This window comes from Crinia signifera, chromosome 1 (genome assembly GCF_055691185.1).
Source record: "Crinia signifera chromosome 1, ASM5569118v1, whole genome shotgun sequence".
NCBI classification, from domain to species: domain Eukaryota; kingdom Metazoa; phylum Chordata; class Amphibia; order Anura; family Myobatrachidae; genus Crinia; species Crinia signifera.
The window spans coordinates 389890013-389912334 of record NC_139217.1 but is presented as its reverse complement, the minus strand read 5'-3'; the positions used below and the strand labels follow the sequence as shown (position 1 = coordinate 389912334).

Sequence of the window (22322 nt, the reverse complement as noted above, 5' to 3'; positions counted from 1 at the left end):
TTATCAAGGTATGTACTTTTAACAAAGAAAAGATATTAACACTCATGCAAAAATGAAAATGGAATATTCTGATACAAATAGAATATTTGGGGTTTATTTGATGTTTACTGGCTTTTATATTAAAAGTAGTTCATTAGCATAATAGGAGTAGTTCAAACTACTGGTGCCTGTTCAGCGTGGATCGCCAAAGCAAAATCTTTCTAGAATAGGCAAAACCGTGAGAAACTGCAGGTGGGGTAAATTTAACATGTGCAGAGTGAGATAGATTTGGGTTAGATGTGCAAATTGAAATCTAAATTGCAGCCAGTATTTACCCTGCAAAAAAACAAAATAACTCAGCCAAATCTAAATCTCTCTGCCAGATTATGCTGAATCAGGCCCCTGGTTAGGAATCTGATGAGAATCTTGTAATATACAATGTAAAATGATAAAAAAAACAACCAATAAGTTAGAAAAATAATAAATTAGAAACAGTATGTAAAAAAAGAGTGAACCCGGATCACACTAGGTGATTCGGGGTCAGGTGCGCCTGACCCGAGTTGAATTCCTGAGCTGCTGCCCTGGGACAGGGTAGTTAGTCCTGTGCAGAATGAATAAAACAAAAAGACAAAAAAGGGGGGTGGGCAGCGCTGATTGGATTGCTGATGTGTGCAATACTTGGCAAAAAATGAAATGGGAGATTGGTTAGATCTATCACATGTTTTAATACAATTTCTAAAAGCTACAAGCCAAAGAATACAGGCTAAAAACAAATGACAATGATATACTTATATAATTAAAATCGTCATCTCACCGAACCAGACCACATGGGGGTTGGACCCAGGAAGTCCCAAACATCCAGAGGGATGGACACTAATAGCGTCCACTTGGTGGTGGGGAAAGTCCAAAGTGTCCAATAATGGTGGTGGTATAGTCCCCAAACTTGCAATATGGAGGGAGGACACAAAGATGTTGATACCAGGAGTGGCCCAAGATGGCACGAATCACCAACTCCTATCGCCAGATGTTGTAGGCGGAATTGTGTCGTCAACCTCTACTATTGTTGCAGAGATATTTGTAATCCAATTGGAAAAATGGTGGGGTGAAAGGGGGGGGGGGAGGTAGGGCAAATGATGGTGGTCCTTCCGGGTAATTGGCTGGATCTGTTTCCCCAGGGTGGTTCACCTGTAAATGTGGTGAGGTAAGGTGAGGCAGAAATCCTGACCGGTTTCGCTGCTCCAGGTAGCTTTATCAAAGGATAACTGACACATGGTGCATTCTGGCATAAATACCCGATCACATGGGTCATGTGACCAAACCAATTAGATCAACCAATCTGTAAAAACGTAAAAAACACAACACTAGAGTAGGAGGCAAATGGTGCTGTAAACATCAATACTTATAGTTTTAAAATAGCTGTTTATTAAAAAATGTAGAAGTGAGAATTGAATGATTTAAGAAAAACGTACAGAAAGTGTGTTTGCATGACACTTCCTATGTATTATACAGTAGTCATGGTAACCGGGCCGGGGATGCTTCTCATTGGGCGAGACCCGGTCAGTTTCCGGGTTATTCCATCAACAGTAAAGGGCTAACTGTGGGCAGGTGGCTTCATGTGTCACCGCAAGTATAGTACTTCCGGGTCGCGAATGTTCCATGCTGAAGCCTGGGAAGTTATTAGAGGTGGAACCTGGCTGTCTTCCGGGTTCGTGGGATGCCTGTAGAATGCGGGCAATGGGCGGGTGACGCTGTGTGTAACCGCGTCATCCGCACTTCCGGGTTACGTATGGAGCCCGCATCTGGGCCGGATATTACCATACTGGGCGTGTTTTCCGAGGTGTGTGCTGTACTCCCATTTAGTCCGCCCTAATGGTTGCCATGGAGACGCTTTTGGATCCTGTGCACAAATTATATAACCAAGGTTAACCCAAAAAGCTCTATCTGATCTGTGTTAAAACGGCTGGTTCCTTTATCTATTCATGGAGATTTATACATATTCTTTACAGGTGCATATTGGAATTCATACTACTGGTATGAATGGTTTGAGGTTTAGCATTACGTGCTGGTTGCCTAGCGACCGTATTAAGACCCGGAAGTGCGGATGACGCGGTTACACACAGCGTCACCCGCCCATTGCCTGCATTCTACAGGCATCCCACGAACCCGGAAGACAGCCGGGTTCCACCTCTAATAACTTCCCAGGCTTCAGCATGGAACATTCGCGACCCGGAAGTACTATACTTGCGGTGACACATGAAGCCACCTGCCCACAGTTAGCCCTTTACTGTTGATGGAATAACCCGGAAACTGACCGGGTCTCGCCCAATGAGAAGCATCCCCGGCCCGGTTTCCATGACTACTGTATAATACATAGGAAGTGTCATGCAAACACACTTTCTGTACGTTTTTCTTAAATCATTCAATTCTCACTTCTACATTTTTGAATAAACAGCTATTTTAAAACTATAAGTATTGATGTTTACAGCACCATTTGCCTCCTACTCTAGTGTTGTGTTTTTTACGTTTTTACAGATTGGTTGATCTAATTGGTTTGGTCACATGACCCATGTGATAGGGTATTTTAGCCAGAATGCACCATGTGTCAGTTATCCTTTGATAAAGCTGCCTGGAGCAGCGAAACCGGTCAGGATTTCTGCCTCACCTTACCTCACCACATTTACAGGTGAACCACCCTGGGGAAACAGATCCAGCCAATTACCCGGAAGGACCACCATCATTTGCCCCCCCCTCCCCCCCACCGTTTTTTCCAATTGGATTACAAATATCTCTGCAACAATAGTAGAGGTTGAGGACACAATTCCGCCTACAACATCTGGCGATAGGAGTTGGTGATTCGTGCCATCTTGGGCCACTCCTGGTATCAACATCTTCGTGTCCTCCCTCCATATTGCAAGTTTGGGGACTATACCACCACCATTATTGGACACTTTGGACTTTCCCCCACCACCAAGTGAACGCTATCAGTGTCCATCCCTCTGGATGTTTGGGACCTCCTGGGTCCAACCCCCATGTGGTCTGGTTCGGTGAGATGACGATTTTAATTATAGAAGTATATTATTGTCATTTGTTTTTAGCCTGTATTCTTTGGCTTGTAGCTTTTAGAAATTGTATTAAAACTTGTGATAGATCTAACCAATCTCCCATTTCATTTTTTGCCAAGTATTGCACACATCAGCAATCCAATCAGCGCTGCCCACCCCCCTTTTTTGTCTTTTTGTTTTAGAAACAGTATGTAGAGTCATGAATGGGAGGAGTACATTTTTGGGTACTTGTGTACTAGCACGGCGCCCACGATAATAAGTCGCCCGATTTTTTTATCGCATCGTATGCCATACACCCGATGGCATGCGATGTGATTTTGACCCATATACGATATTAAATTGTATAAGCACCCTAATGGGTGCTTATACAAGTTATAATCGCATCCCATCGCATTGTATGCCATATACAATGCCATACAATTTTAAAATTGTATGACATTGTGGAACATCGGCCGATATAGCGTCACTTTGCATGCGATATGGTCTGCGATGCGATGGGCGCCATGATAGTACACAAGTACCCATTTTTGTTGGCACCATTCTGCATCAAACATTACCAATGAATTACACAATTCACACCTTCAAACTAGGGGGTACATTTACAAAGATGGGAGTTCTACTGAATATGGGATGTTGCACATAGTAACCAATCAGATTCTACTTCTTTATTTAGCACCTGCTAGAAGATAATATATATAATCTGATTGGTTGCTATGGGAAAAATAGGAATTTGGTACTCACCGATAATTCCCTTTCTCCGAATCCGAAGGGGACACTGAAGTACTACGCTGGGGATAGTGTGGTGTTATGGAGGAGTTGGCACTTTAAGAACTTGAAGTGTGGTGTGGCTCCTCCCCCTCTATCCCCCCCTCAGACTCCAGTCTTAGTTACTGTGCCCGAGAGGAGAAAAGAGACCAGGAAACCTCTGACAGAGAGAGAATGAAAACAAGACACCGAAACAAAAATAAGTCAAAAGTACTTACATACAGACCATCGCATGCAACACAACCTGGCCACATGCGACCTGTAAAAACCCCTCCCTTACCAGAAGACCAGTGCCGGGAGGGCGCTCAGTGTCCCCTTCGGATTCGGAGAAAGGGAATTATCGGTGAGTACCAAATTCCTATTTTCTCCTTCATCCTCTGGGGACACTGAAGTACTACGCTGGGGACGTCCCAAAGCCATCCCCACGGGCGGGAAGGCGCTGGGCATCCTGAAGCACCGCGCGGCCAAACCTAGTAGAGGATGCCGCGAAGGTGTCAAACCTATAAAACTTAATAAAGGTATTGGGCCCAGACCAAGTGGCTGCCCTACATACCTGAGAAAGAGACACCCCCCTGGCCGCCGCCCAAGAAGGTCCCACCGAACGGGTGGAATGAGCCGAAACTCTAGTAGGCGGAGGCCGGGAGGCCTGAACATAAGCTTGTTTAATGGTTAGACAAATCCACCTGGCCAAAGTTTGCTTGGTAGCCGGCCAACCACGTTTTGCGGAACAGTATAGGACAAACAGAGAATCCGACTTCCTGAGATCCTTGGTTCTGTCCACATAAACCTGCAAAGTTCTGACCACATCCAGTGAAGCGAACTCTCCTGTCAAGGCCGGAACCACGATTGGCTGATTAAGATGATAAGCCGTCACCACCTTTGGCAAGTAATCCAATCTAGTCCGGAGTTCCGCCCTATCTGAGTGGAACACCAAATACGGAGAACGACATGAGAGAGCACTGAGGTCAGACACTCGTCTAGCCGATGCCAAAGCCAGTAAGATCACCGTCTTCCAGGTAAGTAAACGTAAATCAATAGATTCTAAAGGCTCAAACACCTCCGACTTGAGATAGTCCAGCACCAAAGGAAGATCCCAAGGTTCTTCCGGAGGTCTTACCGGAGGCTGCAGCCTTAGAACCCCATTCAAAAATGTTTGTATTTCCGACATCAAGGCTAATCGCCTATGAAAGAAAACCGACAAGGCGGACACCTGGACCTTAAGGGACCCTAAACGAAGGCCCGCCTCAAACCCTGATTGCAGAAACCTCAACAATCGGGACAAAGAAAAAACAGCTGTAGGGCACTTGTGTCGTTCACACCACGACACATAAGCCTTCCAAATCCTGTAATAATGCCGGGAAGTAACCTCCTTCCTGGCTCTCATCATTGTGGGAATGACCTCTTTAGGTACCCCACGCCTACTCAGCAGCTCGGCCTCAACAGCCACGCCGTCAAACGCAGCTGCCTTAATTCTTGGTAGACGAATGGACCCTGTTGCAATAGATCCTCTCTTTGAGGCAGTAGCCAGGGTTGATCTATCAGGAGCCCCTGAAGATCGGCAAACCAAGGCCGACGAGGCCAATTTGGAGCTATGAAAATCACCGTTGCCTTCTCGCGCTTGATCCGTTTGAGTACTAACTGAATCAAGGGTAACGGAGGGAACACATAGATTAGATGGTAATTCCACTCTGCGGTCAGAGCATCCGTCGCCACTGCCTCCGGATCTCGTGACCTGGAACAATACTGAGCCACCTTGCAATTCCGTTTGGATGCCATCATGTCTATCTGAGGTAACCCCCAACGATTGACAATCTGGCCAAACACCTCCGGATGCAGTGCCCACTCCCCTGGGTGCACATCCTGGCGACTTAAGTAGTCCGCTTCCCAATTGTCCACCCCTGGAATGAACACCGCCGAGAAGGCCAGAGAATTCCTCTCCGCCCATTGAAGGATCGGGCGTACCTCCTGCATAGCTGCCCGACTGCGCGTTCCACCCTGTCTGTTGATATATGCCACAGCCGTGAATTCGGATCGGCTTCCCTCTGATGAACAGGTCCGCCTTGAGAAGAGCCAGACGGATAGCCCGAATCTCCAGAATATTTATCGGCAGCCTTGATTCCTGCGGAGACCAACGGCCCTGAAAGTGACGTCCCATCACAACCGCCCCCCAGCCCCTCAGGCTGGCATCCGTCGTGATGATAGTCCACTCCCAGACTCCGAACCGACGCCCCTCCAACAGATTGGCCGTGTGAAGCCACCAGTGAAGGGACAGCCGACTGCAGGGTGAAAGAATTACCGTCCTGTGCATGTGGACATGCGAACCCGACCACTGTCTCAACAGATCGAGTTGAAAAGTCCTGGAGTGGAAACGGCCGAAAGGCAGAGCCTCGAAGGAGGCGACCATCTTGCCAAGCAACCGAATGCAAAGGTGCACCGACACCCTCCGAGGACGAAGCACCTGCTTCACCAAGTCCTGAATCGAGGCAATTTTCTCCAAGGGAAGGAAGACCCGCTGTACTTCTGTGTCCAGAATCAGTCCAAGAAACAAAATCCTTTGGGAAGGTACCATCTGGGATTTGCCATAGTTTAGAATCCAGCCATGCCGAATCAAGGTCTGACAAGTCACGTGAAGAGCCTGTTCCAGCTGACTCCTGGATCCGGCTTTTATCAACAAATCGTCCAGATACGGAACAATCTTGACTCCTAGTGTGTGGAGAAAGGCAACCATGACTGCCATTACCTTGGTGAAAAGGCGAGGCGCCGATGACAGGCCAAAGGGCAGAGCCCGAAATTGAAAATGTTGGTCCTTGATTGCGAACCGAAGGAACCTTTGGTGTAAGTCGTAAATGGGAATATGTAGATAGGCATCCTTGACGTCCAAGGATGCCAAATATTCCCCCGGTTCCAGACCTGCCACCACCGAGCGAAGCGACTCCATTTTGAATCTGTGGTACATAATGTACTCGTTCAGCTTCTTTAAATTTAAGATCGGCCTTACCGACCCGTCTGGTTTTGGAACCAGGAAAAGAGGAGAATAAAACCCCTCTTTGCGTTGATCGGTTGGGACATGCATTACCACGCCTGCTGATAACAACCGCTGAACTGCTTGGAGTAGTAACTGAGAGTCTTTTTCCGCATGCGGAAGACCCATCGTAAAAAACTGTTGAGGAGGAGGACCGGCAAACTCTAGTTTGTATCCCCGAGACACGACTGAGAGAACCCACTTGTCCTTGCAGGATTCTTCCCAGGCCTGCCGGAAATCCAGAAGCCGCGCTCCTACTCTGGGATCCCCCAGGTAGGAGGGAAGGGCGTCATGCCGCGGGCTTTTCTGGCTGCTTGGCGTCTGCACGCCGGGAGCCAGGGTTAGCGGCGGAGGTGGCGGCGCCAAAGCCTCTACCTCTACCACGGCCCGAGGTAAAGGAACCTCTGGACTTACCTCTAAATTTCGGAGCCCCTCGAAAGGAGCGAAAAGCCGGACCCTGGTAAGGTTTTTTCGGAGGAGGCGCTGAGGAAGGGAGGAAGGTCGCCTGAGCAATTAATCTATCCAGCTCTGGGCCAAAAAGAACATCCCCCGTAAAGGGAAGAGCTTCCACTGCTTTTTTTATATCCGCCTCCGCCTGCCAAGACTTAAGCCACAAAGACCGTCTGGCTGTAATAGACAGAGCCGAGATCCTTGCCACCAGTGAAGCCGAATCCCTGGCCGCCTCTCCAATATATGCCGCAGATTCCCGCATTTGATCAGCCAACTGAGCTAACTCCTCAGGAGGCCTCTGCTCCTCCAAGCCCCTGGACAAATCCTCTGCCCATTTCTCCATGGCCCTGCTGACCCAGGAGATAACAAAAATAGGACGCAAAGAGACCCCAGCCGTAGAAAAGATGTGCTTAAGCCCCGCCTCCAAACGCCTATCTGGCGCCTCCTTCAGGGCCACCGCTCCCGGAATGGGAAGCGCTGCCTTCTTTGAAAGCTTAGAGACGGAAGCGTCCGCTAACGGCGGGTTCTCCCATTTCGCCCTGGCTTCCGGGGCAAAAGGGTAAGACGCCTTAAAGCGCCTGGATAACTGAAATTTTTTCTCAGGCACTTTCCAAATGTCCAACAGAGGCTTCTCCAACTCTATGGACTCAGGAAAAGTTACCGCAGCTTTAACAGGACGGCCAAAAATAGAAACCGGAGCTGGAGGTTCTTGCTCAGCAACATTAAGAGTCACCTTAATAGCCTGAATCAAGGCCTCTAAACCTTGAGCCTCATCCTGAACACCCTGCTCTTCATCCACAGGTGCAAAGGTATCATCCAACACCTGACACTCCCCCTCCTCTAGAGGGTTAACTTCCTCCTCATCAGAGGTATCAATCCTCAAAACCAAAGGAGCACCCCTTTTTTTAGGTGGAGGGGGGGCGCTGGACTGTGTAGGCATAACGGTGGATTGTACCAGCGAATCCACTGACCTAATCAACTCTCTGGCCCATGAAGGCTCAGCAGAAGACATAGTAGACAGATGAGAATGTAAAATCTCCCTGTCCCTACGAGACGCTGCCAGCTCAGAAGCTAAGGTAGCTAACACACTTGTAACCCCTTCAGCATTAAGGAGAGCAGCTTGCTGTTGAACAGCCCCTCCTTTATAGCAATCCTTACACAGTGACACACCTTTCACATGTTGTGTAAATTGCTGATTACACTGAGTGCAGGTGAACAGCTTCTGAGAAGCCTTAGAGCCAGAAGCTTTTGTAGCCATAATGCAATCCAATACAAACACTTCCTTCACTCAGCACACTCTAACACAGCCACACAGATAGCAGTGTAAACCCAGCAGTGTAAAAGAAGGAAATACAATAGGGGGAGAGGAGCTCACCTTCCCCGAATTAGCCCACCTGAATACTCCAAGCGGGGACTCCTAAAAAGGAGAACCCCTTCACTCACCCAGCGCAGTGACACAGTCTGTCCAGTCTGGGATGAAAAACGCTTTGCTGTCCTGAAGCAGAAGGGCTCTGAAGAGGCACAACAAACAGAGGAAGGCAGCGTGGGCTTTAGGAAGGCAGCGTTTGCCGCACTGAGGATTTTTAACCTGGAGGAGACGCCCATGACACGCCTCCTCCTTCCTCCGTCCCAGCGCGCGCTGAGGACAGCGGCGCTGAGACACAGTCTGCCCCTCAGCTGGACCAGCGCGTGACTCTGATCCAGCAGTCACCCGGCGCCCAGCGCCCCAGTCCTGATCTCTCCGGCGGGTGACTAGCCAACGGAGCAGTAACACAAGCCGCGAGCGGCTGTGGCTGCTTCCCCACACCTAGAGTGCAGGCGGCTGAGGTCAGCAGCGTGCACCGCACGCAGTGCCGCTCTGACCTCCCAGAGAGCTTTATACACACTGCAGGCAGCCAGTCTAACACTCAGGCTGCCTGCACACTTCTATATAAAACAAAAAACGGACAACCAGAGACCCCTGCGGGAGCCTCTTGCCCAGGGATCCTACTCCTCCGGGCACTAAACTAAGACTGGAGTCTGAGGGGGGGATAGAGGGGGAGGAGCCACACCACACTTCAAGTTCTTAAAGTGCCAACTCCTCCATAACACCACACTATCCCCAGCGTAGTACTTCAGTGTCCCCAGAGGATGAAGGAGAAAATGCCATTTTCCAGAGAATTCCCATCTTAGTAAATTTACCTCTAGCCTTTTTTATGCCTGTGTGGAGATCAATGTAATCCATTTCCAGATGAGTCACAGAGGAGGTAGGTAGCAATAAGGTTAATATGCATAACATAATGAATTGTGCATGCGATACACCACGACACTCATCACATGCATATCTGCGTTTACCAATGCATTATGTATACATATTCAGTGAAAGGACAGGTCTCCTATTAAAAATTGTCTTTCACCATGTGCAGACATCCAGGGTTAGAACCCATACACATCAAGGGGGTGCTGGGAGGGAGCTAATTAGATCCCTCTCAGGGGACAATGCGACAGAAGTCCATAGGATTCTGTAGGGTAAATTGCATTTTCTGAGGTTTGGTTGCATTTGTAACACTGATGGATTGCATCCGTCATATGTATTTAGACCAGGGCTAGCCAATAAACGGCCCTCCAGCTGTTGATGAAATACACATCCCAGCATGCCTTTCATCAGTTTAAGCATGGCCAAATAGCAAAATTAAGTCAAAGCATGTTGCGATGTGTAGTTCATCAACAGCTGAGGGGCGCTTATTGCCCAGCCCTGATTTAGACAGAGGGAAGAGTACAGCCAGCATTCTGGCATCCAAAATATTTGCAAATAGATGTAATTAATTATGTCTGCTAAGTGTAGGAGATCAAGGGACAAATGTAGGACCTTTTGAATTTGGAGAATATGGTGATGTGTAAAGCCTTCATCATGCATTATAAATATGTAATAGTGCAAAACAAAATACATCATAAACAATAATAGTAACAAAATCACAATGGACAAGAACATACAAAAACAACTTCTTTTATTCTGATTGCCAAATTATTTAAGGCAGGTATAAAAAGAAAGCATTCAATATACATTTTACATAAAATAAACTAGATTACAGCATAAAACAAGTAACCAGGCAATGGCATTATATTCTCTTTTCTAAAACTGGATAATTGTAAACATTAAAAAAGACTGCAGGACTATTCAAGTAATAGAACAATCACAGATGTCTTGTGGTATGCAGGTTTTCAGGTTATTTGTCATTCAAGATTAAAAGACACATTATATTATTCACAGATGTTCATTATTTACTTATTTTTTAATTTATACACTATGTACAACAGTTTCATTTTATTTATTTACTTTTTTACGTGGTACCGGCAACCCTATGCCTTCCATATGTATATTGTCACAATACACAATTACAATAAAACAATTATTACAGTAACATTTTACACTGATGCATCTTAATGGGGAGCCACCAAATAGACATCTACGTTGTACCAAAGTATCGTCATTACAGCCTGCCTCTTATAGCCTATGGCAAATATGATTAGTTTCTGCAAATTTCAGGCACATGGATACATAACATTATTTACATTTTTAGGGGAAAAAAATCAACAGCCATTTGTAGTAAACACTATTCAACATGACAAATACATTTTAAATGGGCGGGGTGCAGTTTAGCAGCAGACCCTACAAGTGTGCGAGCCTGGTTACCAATACAAAAAAAGTAAAGAATATATATATATTTAAATATATATAGATATATTTGTGTGCATGTTAATATACAAACATAAAGATGTGTACAGTATGTGTATATATATAGATATATATCTATATATATATCTATATATATAGATCTATATATATATATATATAGATCTATATATAGATATATAGATCTATATATATATATAGATCTATATATATATATATATATATATATATATATATATATATATATATATATATATATAGATATAGATAGATATACACACACATACATATACACAGGCGCTGCACACATACATCTAATTACAAGTACAGGTTACTCTGTTTAAAAAAAATCTGGAATTTACAAAGTGAAAAAACGAATGAAATGACTGTTTGCCTGCCACTTAGGCATTCTTATATAAACACCATGGAACTGATGTCTGTAATAAATCAATCTCCCATGTGATCCAGTCACATGATCTAATGTACATTTTCAATGTATTCATTCCCTGAAACAAAAAGAGAGAAAAAAAAAACGTTAGTTACATTAAAATCTTAGATTCAAGACACATTTGTGCCATACAGTATGTAAAATGTACAACCGAATCTGGATATTTTTATAGTCACATCACAAAGTCTTTATCAACAGCATATAACTTGTGTTGAATTACACAGAAAGTACTTGAAAGTTGAAAAATACATTCCCTGCAGTCTCATGAGTGCTCTTTGCCTAGTCATAGCTGCAGGCAGATAGAGTTCCATGGTTGGATCTGTTCCCACCCTTTATACAATGTGTGCAATGTAACCTGTCATTTCTTGTAAATCCAAGTGAGAGAGTTCTAAGACCATACAGGATCAAACAGTTCAGGGTAGTTTGAAATGTTTCATCTGTCATTTCAGTAGACAAAGTTAGTCATGGTTTTAAGTCATCAAGGGACTTTCTTTTTTTCCCCAAAGTTACTATAGTACTTGAACAAACTGTAAAAGTGTGAACTTATTTGGCATATGCCACTGTTTTAATCTATATGTATCCACATATAATATTACAGATACTGTTTTGTTTCCTACAGGACCAAGGAGAAGGACTGATTTACTCCACAGGAGGTTTCTGTCCTCCCAGAGCTCACTTTAGGACATGTGTTTTACAGTTTGAAAGCAAATCCCAGGCAAAATGTCCCAGATGTCTGAAGGTGGACACCTTCCAATAACAGGGCTCTAGTAGGTAAAGTTAAGCACTTTAATGGTTCGATCATTTAATTCTGATGTCCTTAGAAGGGGGTGATGCTAAAAGGTCCACAAAAGTATAAAAGAGCAGTTCAAACAAAATGAACTGTGAAAAAATGAACCCCCCCCAATTTTTTTTTTTATCTATTTTGGCAATGCTTACACCACTTCAGTTATGTTTAATCCAACTTACATTGCAGAGAGCAAACCATAACATATATTTGAGTTCTAACAAACGTTAAGAAACAACAGTTAAAGGGCCCTATAAACTACTGTGATTTGGGCCAATTTCACCAGATTCCAACAAATCGGGATGATAAATCGGGGGAAATCATCACCAAATCGCATGTGTGTTTGACATCCGATCTGATGCGCGGTCCCATGCGCATCAGTTGGGATCTGGAGGTCGGACCCCCCTTCTAGTGGTGGGGAACAGGGTAGCAAGCAATACATCACATGTGAAAGAACCACATATGATGTATCACATGCGATCCTGCTGCCCGGGAAGATTCCCGGGCGGCTCAAGGGGGATATAATAGCCATACACTGCTGCACAGTAGTGTATGGCCATCTTAAATAGGATAAGCATTTCTTAACAGAGTCTAAAATTACTATAGCATAAAATACTTTTGTCTCAAAATATATAAATATAAAGGTTTAGAACAATCTTCTTTAGTAGCTGCAGAGCAGCATATAAAGATGTCCTTGACAGGGATCACTGGTTATGTTTTACTTGACAAAACATCATTGCCACTGAATATAAATTTACATTGGTATTCCAATAAAGGAAATAAGGAGATTATAGGGAGATCATAGGAGAAAAAAATGCATTTCTTCTCTGTCTAGATGTCTACAGAAAAATATAAAAGGGCGAGTAGCTTCACTGAATATTTGTTTTGACAAATAACCAATACGGAAACGTTCAACCATTTCATCATAAATCTATGTGTAGATAGAGGAAAGAAAAAGAGACAAACAGAAAGAGAGAGCGTAATACAATGCTGTTTACTAATATACACTCTATTTACCTTCTTTGTGTAGGAAACATACCGGATGCAGATGCCTGAGCAGCCACCTGCTGAGTGGCAACAAGGGTAGCAGAGGTCAACCCTAGAGGAAAAGCCCCGTGTGAGTACATTCAATTGAATGCAGTGCACATGCATCATAAACTTTGTTCCCTTTACTTGTTACAAATACTAGTCACACAACAACAAAAAAAATGACTTTTATGGGGCAGGTGAGGCAATACATAGGTGACATTTAATTTAAGTTAGTGTGGGTTTGTGTTCTTTATAATGTAGTTAAATTGTAGACTTTTTACATATGTCTCTTTATAATCCTGTAATATTTAGGATAAATGCCATAAATAATATACAATTAGTATGTTCTCTTTTATAACAGTTCTAGAGCCCTGTACAAACGGCGCAATTTAAGCTATTATCGCTGGCTACATGGTCGCTGAACGACCATATCTCCATATCTTTTTGTGTTGTGGGTGATAAATCTCCCACAAAGCCTTGAATGGTCGCTGGAGCATGATCCTGCGATTGTGGCTATAAATTGCTGGTCGCTGGTGCTCAATGCACTGTGCACCAGCGACCAGCGATTTCTAGTCAAAATGAGGTAAAGACAGAATAGCTTGCGATTTTCAGCCAAAATCGCTGGTCGCTGATGAAAACAGTACGCTGAGCAATATATTGCTGAGAGATATTAAGTCAAAATTGCTCAGCGATCATATTGCACCGTCTGTACACACCTTTGCATAGTGCAGCAAATTCTGTTGCTCCTTTATACTTGCACTCTGTATTCCTCAGAAGCAGAAATGGATAGTTTTAATATTAATGAATATTAATGAAGCTACACTAATCAAGTGTAATGCATGTAGTTGAATGTGAATAAGTACAGTTAGTTCCATAAATATTGGGACATTGACACAATTCTTATATTCTCGGCTCTATACACCACCACCACCACAATGGATTTGAAATGAACCAAACAAGATGTGCTTTAATTGCAGACTTTCAGCTTTAATTTTAAGGTATTTACATCCAAGTCAGATGAACGGTGAAGAATTACAATGGTTTCTATATGTGCTTCCCGCTTTTTAAGGGACCAAAAGTAAAGGGACAAAATAAGCAATCATAAATCAAACTTTCACTTTTTAATACTTTGTTGCAAATCCTTTGCAGTCAATTACAGCCTGAAGTCTGGAATGCATAGACATCACCAGACGTTGGGTTTCATCTCTGGGGATGCTCTGCTAGGTCTCTACTGCAAATGTCTTCAGTTCCTGCTTTTTTGGGGGGCATTAACCCTTCAGTTTTGTCTTCATCAAATAAAATGCATTCTCAATCGTATTCAGGTCAGGTGATTCAGTTGGCCATTGCATAACATTCCACTTATTGGTTGCTTTTGCAATATTCTTCAGGTCACTGTCCATCTGCACTGTGAAGTGCCAATCAATGAGTTCCGAAGCCTATGACTGAATAAAAGCAGATAATAGATAATATTGCACGACACACTTCAGAATCCATCATGCTGCTTTTGGGATCCAGTTCCATTGGCAGCCATACATGCCCATGTCATGACACTACCACCACCATGCTTCACTGATGAGGTGGTATGTTTTGGACCATGAACAGTTCCTTTCCTTCTCCATACTCTTCTCTTCCCATCACTTTGTCTCATCTGTCCATAGGATGCTGTTCCAGAACTGTAAAGGCTTTTTTTATGTTGTTTGGAAAACTGTAATCTGGTCTTCCTATTTTTGAAGCTAACCAATGGTTTACATCTTGTGGTAAACCCTCTATATTCACTCTTGTGAAGTCTTCTCTTGATTGTTGACTGATACATATACAACTACCTCCTGGAGAGTGTTCTTGATCTGGCCAACTGTTGTGAAGGGGTTTTTCTTCACCAAGGAAGTAATTATTTTGTCATCAACCATAGTTGTTTTCCGTGGTCTTCTGGGTCTTTTGGAATTGCTGAGCTCTCCGATGCATTTTTTCTTTTCTAAGAATGTTCCAAACAGTTGATTTTGCTACATCTAATGTTTATGCTCTCTGATACAGATGTCACACCTGGAATCAACTTTTTTCTGCTTAATTGATGGTGAAATAACGAGGGAATGGCCCACACCTGTCCATAAAATAGTTTTTGATTCGATTGTCCAATTACTTTTGGTCCCTTAAAAAGTGTGAGGCACATAAAGAAACTGTTCCTACACTGATCACCTCATTTGGATGTAAATACCCTCCAATTAAAGCTGAAAGTCTGCAGTTAAAGCACATCTTGTTTGTTTCATTTCGAATCCATTGTGGTGGTGTACAGAGCCCAAAATATGAGAATTGTGTCGATGTCCCAATATTTATGGACCTGACTGGTTCTGTGTGTGTGTGTGTGTGTGTGTATGTGTAGGCAATGAGGCAGCACTCTGTAGACTTGCAAAGAAAATAATTTCTTGTCCAACAGGGAGAGGGTGCTACTGCCCCTGATGATGGGGGTAACCCCGAAACTGTTGGACATTAAATGCTATTCTTTGTAAGTCTGCAGAGTGCTGCCTCATTGCCTAACTATTGCTTGGCACTTTAGCATTATTGGAAACCAGTCCCTGTCACTTTGAATGCCACATATTTCTGAGATAGATCTATATGTCTATATAAACTATATTCAATGACGCATGAAATGTGGCTAGGTGGTCAGTATTGCTGCCTCTCACACTTGGTGAAATTAGTTTGACTGCGGTACCATTTTTGTGGGTATTTAAATATTCTCCACGTTTGATGTCAGCATTTCCTATGAGAACTTCAGTTTCCTCCAACAAACCAAAATATATACAGAGAGGTTATTTGGCTTCTGGCAAAAATATGTATGTGTCAGGGAATTTAGACTATAAACGCCAGTGGACTAATGGCAAATGATTCATTCTTATGTGGAAAGTGTAATATGCACTCTTCAAAAGAATATTGTATCGCAAAGGTGTTATTGATGCAAATTTGAATTTACTTTAGTAGTTAATATTTGGCACACAGTATTTGTAGGTATCTTTGTGAACAGAGAAAGGCTTTGCTAAATTATGTCTTAAAACAAATAAATATCACACAGCCAAGATAATGTGATACAGATGCTGCTGGATGTCCCCAAGTCATTAAACTGGCAATTTACTCTGTTTTGTGCGCAATTGCTGACTTGCATACAAATGATTAGACTTTGTATGATCTTGCTTTGTTTTGTGAATAAACAATAAGAAAGCAATAACCTTTTAGAATGGAGCAAATATCAGCTCATTGCATTTAAAAAGGACAACAGAAACCACTCAGTATTAGATTCTGGTCAAATAAAAACACTAAGCAGAAATAACTGCCAAGAGACACATTACAGAGTTAACCAACCAGTAACTAAAAGCAATGAAATGTGAATAAACACATATTTAGTAGATAAAGGATACTAACCTTGAAATGGGTCATACTGTCCAGGAATCAGAGGATATCCCATCCCAACATGCGTATGGTGATGCGTATGCAGATGCCGCTGACTAAAAGGGGAGTGACGATCTCGCTCTCTTTCAGTTTCTCGCTCACGTTCAGTTGTAGCTTTTTCTGCCAGCTATAAAACCAACACAATAAGTATTTAACATAAACATGAGTGTTTTGACAGAAAAACCTTTAAATGCACCACCTTACATAAAGTCTAGATTTTTAACATTCATGCTAATAAAGAGTTATCTTAAGCAAGTGCAAAATACACACAATTTTGTTTCAGACACCCAAATTTTAAGTTACCTCTATGGAGGTATTCAATCCTGACTGAAACTTCCAACGGATGGAAATATTGTCCATTTCCAACAATAATAGGTCGAATAGACATTTAAACAATGTTGGATACATTTTTCAGATTGTTGGAATAAATTCCAACAATTGGAAAGTCTGTGGATAGGGAAAAACATCTACCGATAACCAAAAACACCCACGGATTTTACAATCCAGTGGCCATTTTCAACAATGCAGATTTGAATTTAAACAAAGTCAAATCTGCACAGGTGAGTCTTGGCCGCAAACGGCCAGGAGAAAATACTGATGGCCAATATTTCTGCCTGTTGGAAATATCGGCCAAGGTTGAATACCCCCACTGTTGGAGATCCTGGCTATTTCAGATACTCGTAGAATGACCTTGAGATCAATACAATACTTTTACAAATACAGAATTTTGGCATTTCAAAAATATACTACTATACAATAGTTCAATAATAATTTGTTAATGTACAGGACTAGATCTTTTCTGGTAAATCATTGACAGTTCATTGAGTAGTGGTAATTAGTTTTCAAGATTTAATCTATTTAAAGAACATAATATATATATTTTTAAACAAAGATATATTTAAAATAGTTCTAAAAACAACAAAGTATATTCCTACTTTTTAAATATTAGGTATTATATGGTAGTAATAATGATAACCGTAAATGCTTACTATAGTAAAATATTACTCAAATTTATTCTGGGAAACTTTTTGATTTTGAGTTGTGAATTGCAGCAAAAATGTACTTGATTTTTAAAAAAATGTTAGGAAAAAAAACCTCTTAACTGTCTAAATAACATCAGAATGGACAGTTATGTGTAAAGCAAAATTATAGGACCTATTTGGTGGCGTACCAGCAACAATAAAAAAAATAAGATACACAGTTCATGATGATAAAAAAAACAATGAAAAATTAAAATGAAACATTTGGACAATTCCCTAATCAAAATATATAACAATTAACAATTCTCTGTTAGGGGATGGATCAAAACGTACTATTTTGCCAAATTTCATATATTCTCTACAGAATTAAATCCATATTACTAAAAATTAATAAAAAAAAAAAAAAACAAATTTAGAAAACAGCAATAAAAGTCCCTTGGTGCTTTTATAAAGTACAATGTAAAAATAAAAAAAAAGTATTGTAGAATTATTAAGGATTTGAAGATATGTTTGGTGAAGGCAAACTTTTGAAGTTTGGACAAATTTCAGAGACTGGCGAATCGATTTTCCCATGAAATATATGCTGACATTTTTCAAATTTTATATGACAAAGCAAATATAACCTAAACATAGTAAAATAGACATTTGTGTTGAATATGCTTTCCAAAGTAAACATTCATGGATATCTATTGATTTGTAAAGCTAAAAAAAGTCACTGCATTCAAAGAATGCAATTGAGGAAAATTCCATTGAAAACTAGTATTATAATATAAATTACAAAAATATATCAGTGTAAGGGGGACAACACAAACTTTATCAACATCACAGAGTAACAAAATAGAAAGAAACTCACAGCAGGGGACTTGGTGCGGTACTGATTGGCATGCTGCTGCAGTAAATCTAGTGCTTTAGATTCAGAAGATGATTTTGAATTAATGCTGGGGCTCGTGCTGGCTTTCTCAGATTCATCTCTTCCTGACACTTTTCCATAAACAGAATAATGTGGAAAGCCTGGAGACAGGTAAGCTCCTATTCCCAAAAAAGTAAGAAAAAAATAAATACAAATTATTTTGTACAATATTTTTACAATGCAATTAGAATAATCAGATTTTTAGTTCAGATACTCAAACAATGCACAATGATGGTTTTCTTTGTGAAAATTGTCCTGAAGAATAAAGGTGTGGAAGTTATTTCTATTATACCCATTAAAATATTCTGAGAATGGGCACTCAGGAGCAGTGGGGCGGGTGCTGAGCACTGCGCTAGCTGGAGGTGAGGAGCAGTGGGGCGGGCGGCGGGTGCTGAGTGCTGCACTAGCGGGTGGTGATCATATCAGCGGGACGCCAGGACGGGCAGCGGGGGGTATTAGAATTTAAAAAAAACCTGCGAAATGACTGGCCGTTCTCTGATTGGCTGAGAGAGAGAGCACTCTCAGGCAATCAGCTGCCTCCCTTACGGGAGAATCTTAGAATTATAATTTTCTGTTACTTCAGACTCCTCGCATAATTTTGTGCCTTCACAATGCTGCCAAACATGTGCTGTCTGCTGATCAAACATGTGTGGCGACTAACCTCCTCTCCATTCATACACCCTCCCGCCCTCTACGGTCAGCTGACGACTGTCGTCTCTCCTCCACCCTGATCACTGCTTCCCATGCTAGAGTACAGGACTTTGCCCGTGCTGCACCCCTTCAGTGGAACGCACTCCCTCGCTCCATTAGACTCTCCCCGACCTTGCAAAGCTTCAAACGGGCACTGAAAACTCACCTATTCATCAAAGCGTACCCTTCCACTGCATAAACCAGCTGGTTCTCCGACCCCTTGCCTGTTTACATCCTGCTATCTAACCACCACCCCCTCGCTTGCACCTCTTGTAATCTGTCTGTCTCCCCTTCCTACTAGATTGTAAGCTCCTCCGAGTAGGGCCCTCTTCCCTCCTGTTGTCAAAGCCCACTTCTCTTCACATTTCACTCACAGCTCTCCTTTACTCCAACACTCAGTGACCATCTTCATACTCATCTCCATCATTGGCCTCAAGCCTCTAGTTGTATGTTGATTGGGTCCTCACTACTTACATTTAAGCTGTAATGTGTATTGAACTGTGGTGCTCTTTATTTGTACTGTATTTTTGTTATTTATTCAATGTTATGCCAAGTTTTGTCTCCCTGTATTGTTCCTTTGTACGGCGCTGCGAAACACTTGTGGCGCCTTATAAATAAAATTATAATAATAATAATAATATTCTGCATTAACTTGCTGGGATCCTGTAATCATTTTTATTGTCTGATGGGGTCCAAGGGCAAATTAGTTTAAGAACCCCTGCAAAATCTAAATAATTATTAATAAATAATAGTAGCCGCAAGACAAAAAAAAAAGGAAAAATCTTAGTAAGTAGCGGGAAATGTTTTTTTTTTTTCATGGGAATTTTGATTAACGTGACATTTTTTTTTTACTATTTATATTATTTTTCCCTTGTTGCAATAAGAAACATATTAGTCAAGAATTGTTGCAATGCTTTCAATCTTGGTCTACAGATTTCAATCTCGATTTCAATCTCGAAAGTTTAATTTCATTTGGCACTTCTAGCTTGTTAAACATATAAATAGCTCTGGCTGTTGTAAAATAGAAGACTCAGTTGGCATTCTGTTCATTAGAATGTAATTCAAATAATGCAAAACTATCTGTATACATGAACAAATAATTATTATTTTACTCTAGATTAATAAGTGTTCTTAGAATTTTTTTTGCTATATAGGTTTTATGTATAATAAATAAATAAATATAAAATCAATAGCAAACATTCTAAGCAAACAAACACACAAAAAAAAAAAAAAAAACTTTACGCCTAGACCGGTTTGGGAATACTTAAGTTTTTTAAAGCTACCCATTTTGACTATTGCTATCATCACAATGGGATTCAGTTCTTTTCACACAATTAAAAGACTTACCTGGATAACTATGCATTAATACTGGAGATACTGCCCGATATGCTGGATGATTTGGGTCATACATCTGTGTATATGGGTAGGCATGCAAATATTGAATATATGATTGATGCTGACTCATAGGTGAGGAAACTGCAACTCTTGCATTTCTTGAATCCTTCCAATTTACAGGAGTTTTCCGGTCATCATTTTTATTTTTGTTTTCTTCTACTGACTGAGATTCTGTACGCTTGACCTCTTTGGTCTCCTCTTTGGTGACAGATAATGGAACTGGTAATACAGTCTCTTTATTGGGTGTTTTTCTTGAGCTTTCCTCTTTTACTTTCTTCTCTCGCTCTATTTCTTCAGATTTTTGCTGCTCAAGATACTTGGATTGGTAAAGATAATGATGCCATGATCGTGAATCAGAGTCCTTTAGAAAAGAAGATGTGTTTAAATTAGACTGGATTTCCACTGTAGATTAGAATGCAGCATGGAATATATGACAGACATCTTTGAGTGTAATATTTGTGAAACTTCAAACTATACACTGTTCTGCCCAGCATTCCTGGCACCCATGAACTTTACATACATCCTATTCAATATTTCCTGAACAAAAGCAATGTAGTGAAACAGATTTAGTCTATATATACACTTATGTTTGGCATCAGACAGTTAAGGATAAAACATTAACAATTGGAAGGAGCGATCAGAGGAATAAATATAAAAATGTAAAGATTGTCATAGCAATCTAGCTTGCAAGGTGAAATGGTTAGCATTACCTCCTCACAGCAATGAGCTCATGGATTCAATTCCCACCATGGCCCTAACTGTGCGGAGTTTGTGTATTCTCCCCGTGCTTGCGTGGGTTTCCTCTGGGTTCTCCCTTTTCCTCCCACAAACAAAAAATATACTGCCAGGTTAATTGGCTCCTTACAAAAAGGACCCCTAGCATGATTGTGTGTGTATACATGTGGTAAGCTCCAATGGGGCAAGAATTGATGTGAATGACAAAATATTCTCTGTAAAAAGGGCTGAGGAGTATGTATGTATGTATGTATGTATGTATGTATGTATGTATGTATGTATGTGCTATATAAATTAATGTAAATAATGGCAAATATTGGTTCCCTTTTGAGCAATTGCAATCAATTTGAAGAAAAAAGCTAGATTAGAAATCGTTGTTCACATGAGCTGATCTATGCATGATAGTTTTAATTTTAAAAAATAATAATAATAATGTTATTTATATAACACTTTTCTCCCATCAGGGCTCAAAGTGCTTTACATTTTCCTTTACAGCACAAAAAAACAAAGCAAGCTATAGAGTGGATATTAGTTGAACGCTTGAGAGAACAGGAAAGTCTTGAGTCTATTTTTGAAGGAATCCAGAGTGGGTGCAACTTGCAATGTGCAGGGAAGATAATTCTAGAGTCAGTGCCACAAAGTTGAAAGCTCGACCCCTAGATGAGATCAGGAAGATTCTAGGTATAATTAGTAGTCCATCATCTGCAGATCTCAGTAATATAGATGGGCAGTAGGGAATCAGAAGCTGCTTCAAGTACTTTGGGTTCTGGTCATGATGGTCCCTTTTAATTCGTTAATAACAATGGTGAAGACATGAGAGCTGTCTATGAGCAACAGAAGAGCCATCACCACCAAATTTTGACTATCTGTAAATACCCTGTTTGTTGTATCACTGTCTCCTTTGTAAAGTGCAACGGAATATGCTGCGCTATATAAGAAACTGTTAATAAATAAATACAAGA

General features: G+C 41.5%; 1 protein-coding gene across 3 annotated transcripts in view; it reads right to left on the bottom strand.

The window, feature by feature from the left end:
• Nucleotides 1-11221: 11221 nt before the first annotated feature.
• Nucleotides 11222-22322, bottom strand: part of ZNF608 (zinc finger protein 608) — an 84761-nt gene continuing 73660 nt past the window's right edge. Inside the window, exons 6-10 of one of the 3 annotated variants that reach the window (XM_083151573.1) lie at nucleotides 20578-20986; nucleotides 18484-18659; nucleotides 16624-16777; nucleotides 13201-13282; nucleotides 11222-11457 (exon numbers count right to left, since the gene is read on the bottom strand). In XM_083151573.1, the coding sequence (XP_083007699.1) occupies nucleotides 11451-11457; nucleotides 13201-13282; nucleotides 16624-16777; nucleotides 18484-18659; nucleotides 20578-20986 (828 nt within the window). In that variant the 3' untranslated portion in view covers nucleotides 11222-11450. Of the gene's footprint in view, nucleotides 11458-13196; nucleotides 13283-16623; nucleotides 16778-18483; nucleotides 18660-20577; nucleotides 20987-22322 lie in introns of those variants that run through there. The other 2 variants (XM_083151575.1, XM_083151574.1) reach the window with 2 other exon arrangements.